Raw genomic sequence first — 14793 nt, 5'->3', positions numbered from 1 at the left:
TCCATAAAAATGGAATTAACAAATTAACTTGCACCGACGGAAAAGTTAAAAAAAAAAACACGATGCTCCTCAGTTTACTGTTAACGCTGTTAGATTGATTGATTACCTTCTTCTTCTAGAAAAGTTCATACCATATTTCTCCCTGAAAAATTGTTTGTATTCTAAAACGCGCGTTTTGGTTTGTATCCTTACCCTCTTTATCTCTGTCACAATCTCTCTGTCAAATTACAGCCGACTCGATTCGTATTACAATTTCAGCAATTCGATCTTCTGAAGGTAATTTCTGATTATATTGTCGCGCATATGTGTGTATATATGTATTTATGTATATATGTATTTATGTATATCAATTTATTATTGGAATTTCTCAATTTAGAAATGTGTAAATTCTTGCAAGCCAATGTTTATTAGCGATGAAATTGATTATTTTTTCTTTATATGGATTGCAAATTTAATTTGTTTTTAATATATGTTTTCCCTTCGAATTTCAAAATATTGGATTCTGGGTATGAATTTATACTGATAAAATGTTCCAATTTTGGTTTTTTATATTTTGGGTGTTTAAATTTTGATACTTGCCTTATCTCTTGATATTTCAGCTGTATTTACTGGGCATAATCACTTGGATAATGCTAGTTCAAATGATGACTTGAGCATAATCACTTGGATAATGCTTGTTAAAGTGATTAAAATGTTTTTTTTTTCGATGCTTTCGGACTAATTGAATTAGCGGAAGTAGTACACCTTTTGTGCTAATGAGATTGATTATTTCGATCAATCGATCTGTCATGTGTTATCTTTCGATGTTCTTCTTTGCCGACGAATATTATGGCAAGCATTTGCATTTGTCCTAATGAAATTGGTGGATGTTTAGGCTTTCAGCGAGCTGCTCTGTAATTAGTTTGGTGTTGGACATCAAGATGGGAGCTTGCGGGAGTAAGGTTGGCAGTTTCTTTCGTTTTAAATTATAGGAAAACTATTGAAAATAGCTTGAAAACTTTGAGTTTTAACGATAAGAGCAAAATAAAGGGTAAAGTGAATAGTACTAGGATTGATTTTTTAGTGTAAAATATGTAGTTTTTTTTTTTTTTTGTTAAAGTGAACAGTATCAGAAGCTTTTCATTAAGGTTCCCTTTAATTATTTATCTTCCTAAGAATGGCTTGGTATTGAATGTGGTAATAGAATATCTTCCTAGCCGGATTAGGACAAGTCTGTATCACCTGTTCAAGCTTACGAAGTTGATAGATAACTGGTTCGATTCATGCAGTAGAAGTCTATATTCTTCCTTCTGCGTTTAGCCTTTAATGTTTTATGTCTGCAGCCTGCCAAGAAGAAATTATCACTGTATGATTGATGTTCTCATTAATTGGGTGTTTCGTTGATAATGTTGAGCTTTCTTGTATTCCACTTTAGTGTTTATTTGTTGTGTGTTTTCTTCTGTAATCTGCAAGTTATAACTTTCATGATACTTGTAGCCTAAAACTAAAGAAGACGATTCTGAAGATAAACTTGAGTTTGCTGGTGCCAATGTGCACCTCATCACCACTACGGAAATTTGGGATCAAAAGATGGAAGAAGCAAAAAGGGACGGCAAAATTGTAAGTTTAATCACTCTTTCTTTTCAAGAGAAATATACTATGTTGAATCATATCTGATACTTCATTGTCAAATATTTAATATACTTCGGCTGAACCTAATTCAGTAGTTTTCTATTGGTAACGAGTTACTACATTTAAAATCTGGTAATCATTAAGACTTTTGTGGTTAGTGATAAAACCTAAACCGGGACTCATGAAAAAAGATACAAGTCCCATGACCTTGGGTGGGATCCTACGCAAAGCTGCACGTTTTGAGATATAAAATTGGGAAGAACAGTATGCTTATCAAATCTCTATAGATTCTCTTATCTACTGAAACATTGAGTGTCCTATTCAGGCTGTCAAATTTAAGCTTTGGCGACCAAGGAAAAATAGCAAAGAATTTAAACCAACACAATGGGTGGAATAGCAAAAGAGTAGTTCTTCTAATTGATAGTAAGAGATCATTTTCTTTGAAGTTTTGATTCAGAAAACCTCCCAATGACGTCTTCCCCTGATGAAAAGATGCTAGTATACAGGAACTTGTTTCATCATAATTTGACCTGGAGCACAATCTGTTGCATTAATCCTGGCTCCTTTATAACAGGCTTTAAAGAATTTTAGAAGATTGCGTTGTGTATGAGACTATGTATTCCCAGTTTGTGAGGTTGTACTTGTCTCTAGTAGTAATAGATCATTTGTTAAGAATGTGTCGATATAAATGCATCAGCAAACAAGTTCTCTCTGCAGCTTGTCTCCAAATAGACATTCATCATAGGTCATTGACATTGTTATGCAATATGGTTACTATTGCTCGGAATTCAGGTTGCGTTGGATGTTGTTTCCACATTCATTGTCTTGGATCCTCGTTTAGAAGTATATTATGTGCTTAGTAGGCAAGTTTTATGTTGAATGACTTGTTAGCTTTCTTTTCTAGCTCTTTATCTAATTGAAATTGGTACGTCCAACAGGTGATTGCAAACTTCAGTGCAACATGGTGTGGTCCTTGCAAAATGATTGCACCACTCTACCGCGAGTTATCCGAGCAATACCCTTCTCTGATGTTCCTTTTGGTTGACGTTGATGAGTTGACTGTAAGTTGCAACTAGTTATGTTAGTGTAATCGTATTAGTGCTATTGCATGCAAGTTATCCTCTTCTTGTTAATCAAATTACTCATTAATGTACTCGGGGTTCCGCCATAACATTATAATTATGCAAAACAATAAGTGATGTTTCCAGTGGATTGATGCTCGTTTACACTTGGGTTTTGTATGGTGCAGGACTTCAGCACTTCATGGGACATCAAAGCCACTCCCACTTTCTTCTTCCTTCGGGATGGGCAACAAATCGACAAGCTAGTTGGCGCCAACAAGCCAGAGTTGCAGAAGAAGATAGTTGCTGTTGTAGATTCAATTCCAGTGTGTGAAAAATAACTACGATAGTGGTTTCTATGTTTTGCAAGATTGTTCAATACCTCCTTTTACATCTCGCGAGTTGGTGGATATGTTTGGCGTGAAATTGTTTTTTTTTTTTTTTTTTGTAAGCTGGTTTTGGATTGTAAATACGAACAATCGTATGAACAATTTTCGATTTAAAATTTTTCAGTTTATTCTTTTGAGCAAAATTTTCAAAGGCTCAAGGACGAAGGGATAGAGGAAGACCTAAGAAGACTTTGGAAGAGACTCTAAGAAAAGACTTAGGGTACTTGAATCAAACGAAAAACGTGATATAGAACCGATTACAATGACGTTCTAAGATTCATATAGCTGACTCTATCTGGTAGGAAAATGTTTTGTTGTTACTTTTTGAGCAAAATTTTCGTGATTGTGTTATGCTGAAAGTGCAATGCAATAATAGGTCCAACAGCCATGAAGTTTCAAAATAGTCCAAGTGGTATAATCTCCTCTCCACAAATTTGTATGGACCCATATGTTTTCTCTTTAACTCCGTGTGCCGATCGTTAACTTAGACGGAAATCATTGTCATGTCACAGAGGCATGTGCTATAATATGGCCCGATATAAAGTTAGCATTAATAATGAAACACGTGTCATAATATCCTTCATATATAAAGCCAGAGCCCCAATTTGGGGTCACGGCTTCGACAAAAATGATTAGGACCAGAATGCCCTTCAGCCAAAAAAATCAAAAGCAGCAAAGAAGAATGCATAAAATAATGCAAAGGTAATTTTGTAAATTTACTTTTTAATAATTTTGTCGTTGAACAAGTAGGTGGGCAATCTTACAGAGTTAGGAGTAATTCAGTATGAACGGTCATATCATCAAAATACACGAACAGTATATCTTAATAGACGTATAATGCAGGATATAAAAAAGATGTTTCGCATACGGATAATAATGTGATTAAATTAATTATCAAATGGTTTTTTTTAACAAACTATATTATCTACGCTAAGGGGATGAGGTAGGCTTAACCTTGCAATAGACTAACAATAATATGATTCAATCAGATGTTTATTAAATATTATTTTCTCTATTTTAATCACGTTCAAAACATCTCAAAATACGTGTAATGCTGGTTATAAAAAAAATAGTTTGTGCACATATAATTATATGATTAAATTAGTTGTCCAATGATTTTTTTTTTCTTTTAACAAACGATATTATCTACACTAAGGGGGAGAAGCTAGGCTTACCCTCACAATGAGTTATTAATAATGTGATTCAATTAATTGTTGATTAAATATGATTTTCTCTATTTTTAATGTAAATTCTACAGAGACTGATTTTATTATATGAATTCAGCTGCTTTAATTAGTTTATGAGGGGTTTCTTCTAGCATAATATAATGACGTGTTTACGTAACGGTAATGAAAATAGAAGGAATTGAATTGAGGAGGAGTTGGAATAATGAGAAGTTAGAATCGGATTCCTGTTGAAGCTGTTTACGTAAATATTCTGGAATCAGAATAGAATTCCATAAAAGCTGTTTACTAATTCAACATAATCGGAATATAAACCAGTATGATTACTAAAATGCTCTTGTCCCAAATCAAATATTTTATATTCTTTAAAGGGTTTATAAAGAATAGTCTTGGAAATAAAAAAAGTAAGTGAAGGCATAAAGGGAACAAAAGTATCATTCCGATTGTCCAAACAAGCAGGAATTGGATTACCACATATATCTAGTGAATCCAATTCCACCAATACAAGGAATTGAATTCCAAAATTTGTGTGGGCCCTATTGCTTTTTTGATTCCTCTATGTTTAGTAAATACCGGAGTACTCCGTAATCAGAATTCAATTCCACATTTTCATTTCGATTACGGATATGTAAACATACCCTAAGATTATTCATTTACTTCAAATATTTGACTTTCCTTTTGTCAATTTACGCATATAAATACATTTAAAACGTGTAAATCATGCGTAGCATGCCGTGATTCAAAAAATGTCTTCTGCATGCACATGAACGCATGCATGAAGGCTAGTGATTATGTAAGTGTAATGTAACATTGTTGCATTATGATGATTTTACAATTACACTGAAGAATTTCTCAATACAAACATCGAACACCAACAGACATCATCAACAAATTCCTGTAGGCAAACATTTCTGAATCTTAATTCTTTAGTATCTCAAACATTTTCTCTCCACTCAACATAATAATGTCGTAGACCTAAAAATGAAAATTTACAGTGCCACTAATTCATGTGATATAAAATGGGATGAATTTAGTCTTAGCGTATAAATCGCATGGGTCATACCAAAGAATATCTCGAGAGGTAGAAAGAAGAAATTTCAATGTGCCGGGGACACGGTTCAGTACCAAGTGTCATAATACAATTGATTGAATTTTTCATTTTTGTTTTTCAATTTTGCAACCAATTATATTATTACACTTGGTATACCGACAATGGCGGATTAAGGATTTAAACTCTGGGGGTCCCAATGTTAAAAGTCTAAGTTTTATGATTAAAAACATAATGTGAAACGCGCAAACAAATTTCAGTTTATTACATTTCATCGATCACTTGGTGGGCTTCTTGTTGTCAAACGAACTTGAACCATGTTGCACATAAGATAATAGAGGGTCATATCGTTGCGTTGGACAAGATGGCGCCGTCTCACTTGGCGTTCGACATTTACCGAAGTAATCTGATGAACGTTATCGAGAACTTTGTCAAGTGTGTCGATACAACTTGCTGAGTACTACGAGATATGCTACATGCATTGCATCAAAACACATAGTGGTCACAAAAGATCCTCATACACAACATTCAAAAAGTCTCCAAAGACCTTTATATGCTTGTTTGGGGCTCTGGATGATCTTGAAACCGCCTTGGTTGCATAATGTGTCCGCCCTTGTATACCGAAACGTACCCCAGCACAATCTGTCGTGACTAGATTATACATAATTAAGTTAGGTTAAGAAAGACAACGACTTTTAAAATCTATTGATGATTTTCTGTCACAACCCAAAAGGAGCGCGTGGAAAAAGTCACAATCCTAATAAGGCAGGCTAGCCAGCTCAAAATATTCGAGTTTCTCCTATAAGTCTACCTATTCATACCTAACTAAAGGAAGCCTTTAAGAAAAGGCTATACAAATATGAATTAGTTCTGAGGTTCATGCATCAAACTTTAATGATTCGAATCGTTTATTTTTTAAGTTGTACCTCATAGATTATTCTTGCAAAATATTAATCAAATCAAAAAGTATTTAAGACATCTAATTGGGTTCAAAGAAATAAACGAATACTTTGTTATATAAGAAACAATGAAATTTGATCTCGATAATTAAATAAGCAAATTGTTTCGAATTGAATTGAATTTTTGCAACGATAATTTATGAATCGATACTAACAAAATAATAAACAATTAAGATCATTGAAATTCGATGTGAAGTGAGCCCCACACCAATTCTTTATTTTCTTTTTTCCCCAAAAACTAAGAATCCCTTTATGTACAGGGCCTAACTAAACAAATTAAATGTCGTCTGTCTTGCATTAAATCCAAACATGGTCCCCCACTCACATGCTATGGTCCTCGACAACGGCAGACATACATGAATCATGAATTGATCTGATTTTATAACGCGATCCGAAGTGCATGGCAGCGGAAATGTGAATTAGGCTAGTTGGTCGAAACGGACAAAAGAAATATGAAGTAATAAAACATATTCTCAAACTCTTCATGTAATTATAGATACAAAATTACAACTAAACACGATCAAATCATATCAGATGACTTCAAAATAATATTAGAGAAGAACATTAACTTAATGAATGGAAAGTGGAACAAAGTAAAACAGCAAACTTCATTGCCTGATTTGATTGAGAGATGAGCCGTGTTTTCGACCCTAACGTCCTTTAGGGTTCATGATTTGTGAGAACACGGCACTTGGCGTCAATCCGTCGGAGTCGTCGCTGGCCAGGCTCCGGCCGCCTATGCTCATGCTCATTCCAGTGCTCCTTGAGTCTGTTACATTACCATCGTAGCGGGGCATTGCTTCGCGTTCCTTCTTCCCTTTATTGTCCATGAAAGGCTCTTCTCCGATGTCCATTCCTCCGCCGATACCCTCGCCACTCTCTTCTGCACTCTCCTGTAGCTGCAAGGCGAACTCGAGGTTCCAGAGCACATCTCCCATTGATGGCCTGTCGATGCTTTGGTCCGACACGCATTTCATTGCTGTCTCAGCAAACTTCTTGAAGCATTCTGGTGTTATCTTGCCCTTGAGATGAGGGTCAAGGATGTGCTCAAGAATGCCTTTCTTGTGGCAATGTGCAGCCCACTCTGCTAAGCTCACTTGCTCCTTTGGAAGCGTTGGGTTCAAGGCTGGGCGAGCACATAAGATTTCGAAGAGAACAACCCCAAAAGAGTAGACATCAGATTTTTCGGTCAGTTGTTGCCGCCTGAAGTACTCTGGATCCAAATATCCAAAGCTACCTTTCACGACAGTGCTGACATGCGTGTTGTCCAATGTAGGACCTGTTTTTGACAGCCCAAAATCTGAAACCTTTGCAACCCACTTCTCGTCTAAAAGAATATTGGTTGTCTTCACATCTCGGTGAATGATTGTGTGCTTGGCACCAGTGTGAAGATAGTGCAAACCGCGAGCAGCTCCAATACAAATCTCAAGCCTTTGCTTCCAGGGTAGAGGGGGCTTTTGAGTCTTGTACAGATGCTCACGCAGGGTTCCATAAGCCATGTAATCATAAACAAGGATCATTTCACAGTTCTCTTCACAGTAGCCAATCAGAGAAACAAGATGACGATGGCGAAGTTTCGAAAGCATTTCAATCTCAGTTTGGAATTCATGCACACCTTGGTCAGAGAGTGCGCTTCCACGCTTGATTGCTACTTGGGTTGTTCCACCATCAATTTCACCCTTGTAAACCTTTCCAAAACCTCCAACCCCGAGGAGTAGAGCCTCATCAAAGTTGTTGGTGGCAGATTTGATCTCAGCAAACGAGAAATGTCGACAAAGGTTTGAAGGAAGGGAGGAAGTGTAACTTCCTGTTGTGTTTGTCTTTGCAGAACCTGCTGAGTGTGAATTTCCATATAAAGAAAGAGGAAGCCAGCCAGATGGACCATCACTTGAACTTGCGTCCTTCCCTTGTCTGCGGTGGTGTGACACACAAATAGCCAAGAAACCAAGGACGAGGGCTAAGGCAATTCCACCACCAACTCCCCCAGCAATAATTGCTGTTTGACCACTCTTTCGCTTGCCATGACCTAATGATGGTCTAGCTTTGGTTGGATCAATGGTATCCTGCTTAGGAAGAGGAAGAGGATTAGGCCCTCCAAGGTTACCGGTTGTATCATTAATCTTGAATATCTCAATTCCATTGAGAATCGAATCATAGTAATTTGGCAAATCAGAAGTGTCTGGATGCAGTTGAAGCCAAAGATCCACCTGTGGAGTCCCATTCGGAACAAACACCACATAATCCTTGTACACTGGAATTCCATTGCCTTGGGCCCAGGCAACAACATCAGCTCCAGCCATAGCAGTTTGATTGTTGAGAAAGATATCAAACACTCGTTGATTAACCTTGGTTATATTTTGGGCAACCTCACAGAAATGTAGCCTAACCAGGTACGAGAATCCAGAGTCGATTGAGAAAATCCAAGTCAAATTGTAATTGAGGTTGATTCTTTGATTTGGCCCCATTGATCTGGCAGTGGAATAGACATCCTCTGGTGCAATATATGTAGGCATGCCTGGAGGGTAACTAATCGTCATGTTTGGATCAGCAGTTTCAGGAACCCCATATGCTGCCCCTAAGAGATACTGAGTGTCATCGTACCAGGACCTAAACAGACCCGTATCATCTGGCGGCGAGATATCATTCCCACCCACATTTATCCGATAAACATTCTCAAGAGCAGTGCTATTATCAATGTAGAAAGGAGTCGATTGACCGACAATCATGGTAGTACCATCAGTGGCACTGTAAATATCAGGCATTGACACAATCTCAATCCCATTCACAAATGCAAATGCATTCGCAACCCTGGAAGAGGGTGTAAACGAAACGGCCAACGTCTCACCCTCGACATTGACAATAAACTCCTTAGTAATAAAAACATAATCCAGAGCCTCAGTTGTCTGAGCAACACTGAAGTTCTTCAGAATAGTATAGGACTGAGCAGTGACAGTAAAAACAGCATTGGAGGCATTAAGCCCGGCATAGGAAGCAGGGTAAAAGTAAAGACGGATGAATTTTCGACCGGATGCAACTGGGAATTTGTAGGTGAATTGGGAGCGGAAGACCCTCGCAGTCATGAAGGGAACTTCAGGGACTGCAGGATCCTGAGTGGCGGCGGGGGAAGTGGTGGAGGAATTTCCACCGGATGCGAACTTAGATCCCACATCCGATGTCCATTTCACGCCATTGGAATCCGTCGTTTCGGCAGGACCGCCGCAATTTAGGAAGATTTTATCAGATGGGACATAATTAGCAGCAAAAACAAGATGGATTGAAAGAAATACAAAGATGAACACAGCTATAAACCCAGCAGTGTTCATAATCATACCCTCTTCGGATTTGAATATACCCAGCACAAAAAAGTGTACCCAGCAGAAGAAAACTACTGAAACAGATCAAGATCTATGCTTTTCCGATAACCGAGATCGGGAAATCCACTGAAAATTCAGAAATCGAGCTGAAATTTATCAAAGTGACGGAATTGGACTGAACATCTTAAGCTTTTCAGCAAACAAAACAGCTGGAAGAAGGTGAGAGTTTTGGTTTACCTTGCCGGAGAAAAAACGCCGGAGAAAGCCTCGGGTTTCGGGAGAGCTCCGTGGATCGGCGATTTGGGAAAGGAGCAGAAACCTAACTCACAGAAGCTGGTAATAATGGCTCACTTGCTATTTACTACTAGCTGTTTGACTTGCAGGGTGCCGAGCTTTGGTTTGCAATGGCCCATTAGGTTGCTGGGTATTTACAAAGCGATGCCATCCCCAGCTCAGAGTCAGTGGCGGTAGAAAGTGCTTTTGATTGGTTACTGGAGGACAGATCAGTAAGGGAGTGGTTACAGGAGGGATACGCGTTTTAAGTGGGGCCCTTTAGGCTTATAGCTTTGGGATTTGGATTCATTATTCATCCATAGCTTAGTGGGTGGCTTCTGTATCAGGACCGTTGGTTGGGATTACTACAAATGATCAGGAGTAGTGCTATCCAGACACACTTTGTTTTTCACACACGTCTTTCAATTCGGTCATCAGATCAAAAAAATTGAAAACGATCAATGAAAAAAAAAATTAACAAAAGTATGTAGGAAATAAAAATGGATATATGAAATTCATGAATAGAAATTTCCCTAATTAATATGTGATTGCAAAATTTTAAGTATAAAAAGAGGGATGTGTTATCCACACACCCGTTGTTAATTTCTATCATTTAATCTTCTTCAATTCATCTAATCAAACGGCCGAAAATTAAAAAGTGTATTAAAAATAAAAATGAGTGGATAAATCATGTGCTTCTCTCTTGGTTTGAACGAAACTACTTTATGTGGGAACACACTCACATAGGTTGATACCAAATGCAATGAATTATTCCAGTCTCTTCGTGTGTTGCATTCAAGTCTTGTTTTCGCGTTCTCTGCCCAATGTAGAAAAACACTTATAGATTGTGGTGATATTTTTAGATAATTATGCAATGAAATGCGTTTTAAAATTTTCACACGACTGTGTAATTAATTTGAGATACGATCATAATAACATTAAAATTACAACTAATTTTTTTTTTTTGGTGACAATCTCTCCCCTCATGTGTCGCGCTATAGTCTTATCTCTCTAAAATTTTGGATGAGACCCAAATGCTAAAGATGTCACTCACTTGTGAGTGCACTGCGAACCACGTATGCCTTCAACGAAGACCTTCCCCACTCTCATGAGACGCATGCATGGCAAGCACTAACAAGTGAAAGGACAAGGAAATTTTCAAAAACACATACACACACATAAACGATAAATAATAACAAAAATGCTACTTCTATTATATTTTTCATACATTTGTACTGCATTTATAATAGAGATGAGACCTTTATATATTGGTAGACATCACTTTTATTATAAAAATGAAACAAATGTGATATAAAAAATATGATAAGAGTAGAAGTGATGTTGGGATTGACAAAAAAAAATATAAAATTTATCGAACAAACGACCAATGATTCAATGAACGATATAATGAAAGTGTTTGTACCAAAGAAAACAAATTAATCGAGACCAAAAAGGGATGGCCACGAAGGGATCAGCAGTGGTAAAGCACGTTTTCCGTCACAAACACAACATCATATTGTGATGAACACCGGCATGGTGACCCAAACTCTCCCAACTAAAAATGCTTGACCATTGAAAAAAAAACTCCCTCCTTCTATCTGTAGTCTGTATCATTCGAAATGATTATAGTACGTCGCGTCGGCGACGGACATAATACGGACTGGAGATGAGAGTAGACCAACGTTTGGACACACACATGCATTGAAAAGCGGATTTAAAAGGAAGTCGACAAAGAATTTCAACCAACACAAGCTGGGGAAGGTCATTGATATTCATGAATCAACGCAAGCTGGTTTTGGTGATCTTTTTGATCTTTTAACGTCGGACTGACCATGATCAAGACCGACCTACTTTTGTAATTGTAGGAGAGAGAATTAAGACAATATACAATTAGACCAAAAAAACAAAGTTACAAACGTAGATTCGACCCGTGGTCTGGAATGGCGGATCTACCATGGGCCAAGGTGGTCAGTTGAACAGTGGCGGCCGGAAAAGTTATTGATAGTGTCTCCGATGACCCTTTGGTTGTTTGGGTAATAACCACTTCGTGGGCATAAAAGTGTTAAAATACACAAGTAGGACTATCTGCATTTTTCTTTGGGTTAGAAAATGGGGCACAAAACCCATGCAACCACAACACGAAAAGAAAAACTTAACCCTAGAGCTAGACCAAACAGCGGTCTTGTGGCCAAGACACTCCAACAGCACTCCGCAATCCTTGTGGTACTGAATATTAATACGTGCAGTCACAGAGTTTCTAAAGGAAAAAAGAAAAGGGAAAAGAAAAGCTAATTACCTTCACGATGCACTGCAACCGACACAAATACATGCATTCCTTCATGAGCTGGTAAGAAAATAACCAGGTTTTGCAGAAAAAAAGGTAAATCAGCCATCTTTCCTTTTTTCTTTCTCTCTGAACTTTGTTTTTTATGCATATATAGAACCAATCTAGTTCTAGCTTTCTAGGGTTTCTCTAGATGATCAGATGCACTCTACTCCATCAGATGTAATGATGATCAAGACATCTGAGCTGAAACTGAAAGCAACACACTATCTAACTTCACATAAAAACATCGGATTATCGGTTTAACATTATCTTCTAAAAGGTCTGTTTTTCGCTCATCAGACGCATTAATCTTGTCATCTCAAATTTTCAGTTTTTATAACTATGTTAATTTTGTTACTGCTCATCCCACCTTGTCGTAGGACCCAACTGAAAGTGCTTTCGGGATTGATACTGCCTAGCTGCAACTTTACTCCTACACTTGAAACAGTATACATTGTGGAGTCAAGAAGCAGTTTGTTTTGCCTTCCCTTCAAAGTTTGAAATGTGATCATGTGTAGACATCATCTGATCCATATGTATAAATACGTTGCCTGAAAGAACATGCATTGTCTTGCAAGTTCAAATCCATGTCATGGGTGGCCCCAAAAGAAAAATGACGACACAGAACATTGTTTTGGTGACCATTTTTATCATTTTCATCAGCCATTGTAGCTCTACTTTCTTTGATGCCAGTGGATTTGAGCAATTGGAAACAGTGGTGGAGAACGTCGAAGATCATTTAGCATATCCAAGCACAAATGATTGGTCCCCGTAAGATTGAGTATCTTTTTTATTTTTTACTTTCAGTTTTATTTTATGTGCATAATGCTTAAGTATACATGTTCCTAATTGTGTAGGGTTGAAGAGCTAAATGATGGAACGGAAGATGATGCGTGGCAGTTGGTGCAGAAGAAAGGGAACCAATTTGTGGTGAATGATCAACCTTTCTATGTGAATGGATTCAACACTTACTGGTTGATGGTGTTTTCTGCTGATCAATCCACAAGGGGAAAAGTCACTGATTTGTTCAAACAGGCATCTTTGGTAGGACTAACTGTTTGCAGGACTTGGGCTTTCAACGATGGCCAGTGGCGAGCTCTTCAGAAATCGCCATCAGTTTATGATGAAGAAGTTTTCAAGGCAAAGTCCCTAACCACTTGTTTGTTCAATGCTTCGAGTTACTCTCCGAATTCTAAGTGAATTTTGTACGATGAGTTGCAGGCTTTGGATTTTGTGCTAAGTGAGGCAAGGAAATACAAGATCAGACTCATATTATCTTTAACCAACAACTGGGATGCGTATGGTGGAAAAGCACAATACGTTAAATGGGGAAAAGCAGCTGGTCTGAATTTGACTTCTGATGATGACTTCTTCACTCATCCAACACTCAAAAGCTACTACAAGGCCCATGTTAAGGCAAGTCGAAAAGCATTATTTACAAGCCTTGATCATCTTACAATCGTCGGTATTGTGCTTAATTTACCTGTTAATTAAGTTTGTTGTGATTATATATTTTGGATATTTCCTTGATGCGTATTCGTTGTTATACTTTGTTGTTGTAGACGGTGCTTAATAGAGTTAATACACTCACAAACAGAACTTACAAGGACGATCCCACAGTTTTCGCTTGGGAACTAATGAACGAGCCTCGATGCACCTCAGATCCTTCGGGCAATAAACTGCAGGTTTATGCTCTTCAACAAATATGACCGTGTATCTTTGTTTTATCGGAATATATCATTTTCTTGTAGTTGAAGGAATGTTTTGTCTTCTAGGATTGGATACAAGAAATGGCAGTTTATGTTAAGAGCGTTGATCCAAAACACTTGGTAGAGATTGGACTGGAAGGATTTTACGGTCCCTCAGCACCTGCTCGAGTTCAGTTCAATCCAAATACATATGCTCAACAAGTTGGAACTGATTTCATAAGGAACCACCAGGCTTTGGGTGTCGATTTTGCTTCTGTTCACATTTATGCAGACTCTTGGTAACTTTCGAAACTAAATTGTCTAAGTTCCTAACAATAATTCGAGTATTCAATTTCTGATTGAAGTTTTATAAATTCATCGACGAAGGATATCACAATCAATCTCTGACGTGCATCTCCAATTTACCAAGTCATGGATGGAAGCCCACATTGAGGATGCAGAAAAGTATCTTGGAATGCCGGTGATGTTTTCAGAGTTTGGCATATCTTCGAACGACCCCGGCTACAATTCATCATTTAGAGACACCCTTCTCAGCACAGTGTACAAGACCATCCTGAATTCTACTAGGAAAGGAGGGAGTGGAGGTGGGAGTCTTTTGTGGCAGCTCTTCCCAGATGGAACCGACTACATGGACGACGGTTATGCGATTGTTCTGTCAAAATCTCCTTCAACAGCAAACATCATAACCCTTCACTCCACAAGACTTGCCCTATTCAACTCTCGATGTTCTTGGAAATGCCGGTGGGGCTGTAAGAAGAAGCATCCAATAGAGGGATTCTTACTACGTTATGATGAACTGTAAATGCTATATGCTTTGAATTGTCATTTCTTCGTTGACATGTATTCTGTGATCTTTTGTGTACGAAAACAACGAAGATTGACTCGCTGAATTAAATAAATGAAAATTATGTTATCGATA

The 14793-nt window shown here is 37.8% G+C and overlaps 3 protein-coding genes across 3 annotated transcripts; 2 read left to right on the top strand and 1 right to left on the bottom strand.

Annotated features, from left to right (window-relative positions):
- The first annotated feature begins 121 nt into the window (after positions 1-121).
- On the top strand, positions 122-3189 carry LOC103960196 (thioredoxin H-type-like). The gene is made up of 5 exons (XM_009372623.2): positions 122-276; positions 875-941; positions 1477-1599; positions 2550-2672; positions 2861-3189. The coding sequence occupies exons 2-5, from the start codon at positions 921-923 to the stop codon at positions 3011-3013; spliced, it is 420 nt and encodes a 139-aa protein (XP_009370898.1). The 5' UTR covers positions 122-276; positions 875-920; the 3' UTR covers positions 3014-3189.
- A 3516-nt stretch (positions 3190-6705) lies between these two features.
- On the bottom strand, positions 6706-10032 carry LOC103960197 (receptor-like protein kinase FERONIA). The gene is made up of 2 exons (XM_009372624.3): positions 9804-10032; positions 6706-9692 (listed from the first exon to the last, which is right to left on the bottom strand). The coding sequence occupies exon 2, from the start codon at positions 9579-9581 to the stop codon at positions 6903-6905; it is 2679 nt and encodes an 892-aa protein (XP_009370899.2). The 5' UTR covers positions 9582-9692; positions 9804-10032; the 3' UTR covers positions 6706-6902.
- A 2622-nt stretch (positions 10033-12654) lies between these two features.
- Positions 12655-14793, top strand: LOC103960198 (mannan endo-1,4-beta-mannosidase 6-like). Its single transcript, XM_009372625.3, has 6 exons — positions 12655-12936; positions 13023-13305; positions 13387-13581; positions 13728-13850; positions 13941-14152; positions 14241-14793. The coding sequence occupies exons 1-6, from the start codon at positions 12758-12760 to the stop codon at positions 14674-14676; spliced, it is 1428 nt and encodes a 475-aa protein (XP_009370900.1). The 5' UTR covers positions 12655-12757; the 3' UTR covers positions 14677-14793.

This window comes from the organism of the source record quoted next, unplaced genomic scaffold (genome assembly GCF_019419815.1).
Source record: "Pyrus x bretschneideri cultivar Hongxiangsu unplaced genomic scaffold, Pyrus_bretschneideri_v1 Contig11, whole genome shotgun sequence".
NCBI lineage: Eukaryota > Viridiplantae > Streptophyta > Magnoliopsida > Rosales > Rosaceae > Pyrus > Pyrus x bretschneideri.
This window is presented reverse-complemented; position numbering and strand designations above follow the sequence as displayed.

Excerpts from the sequence above, each read along its gene's own strand:
- LOC103960196 (XM_009372623.2), top strand. The coding sequence starts at position 921 with ATGGGAGCTTGCGGGAGTAAG. Across the intron at positions 1,600-2,549 it reads CAAAAAGGGACGGCAAAATT|GTGATTGCAAACTTCAGTGC; the intron begins GTAAGTTTAATC and ends TACGTCCAACAG. Across the intron at positions 2,673-2,860 it reads TTGACGTTGATGAGTTGACT|GACTTCAGCACTTCATGGGA; the intron begins GTAAGTTGCAAC and ends TGTATGGTGCAG.
- LOC103960197 (XM_009372624.3), bottom strand. The coding sequence starts at position 9,581 with ATGATTATGAACACTGCTGGGTTTATAGCTGTGTTCATCTTTGTATTT.
- LOC103960198 (XM_009372625.3), top strand. The coding sequence starts at position 12,758 with ATGGGTGGCCCCAAAAGAAAAATGACGACACAGAACATTGTTTTGGTG. Across the intron at positions 12,937-13,022 it reads AGCACAAATGATTGGTCCCC|GGTTGAAGAGCTAAATGATG; the intron begins GTAAGATTGAGT and ends CTAATTGTGTAG. Across the intron at positions 13,306-13,386 it reads ATGATGAAGAAGTTTTCAAG|GCTTTGGATTTTGTGCTAAG; the intron begins GCAAAGTCCCTA and ends GATGAGTTGCAG.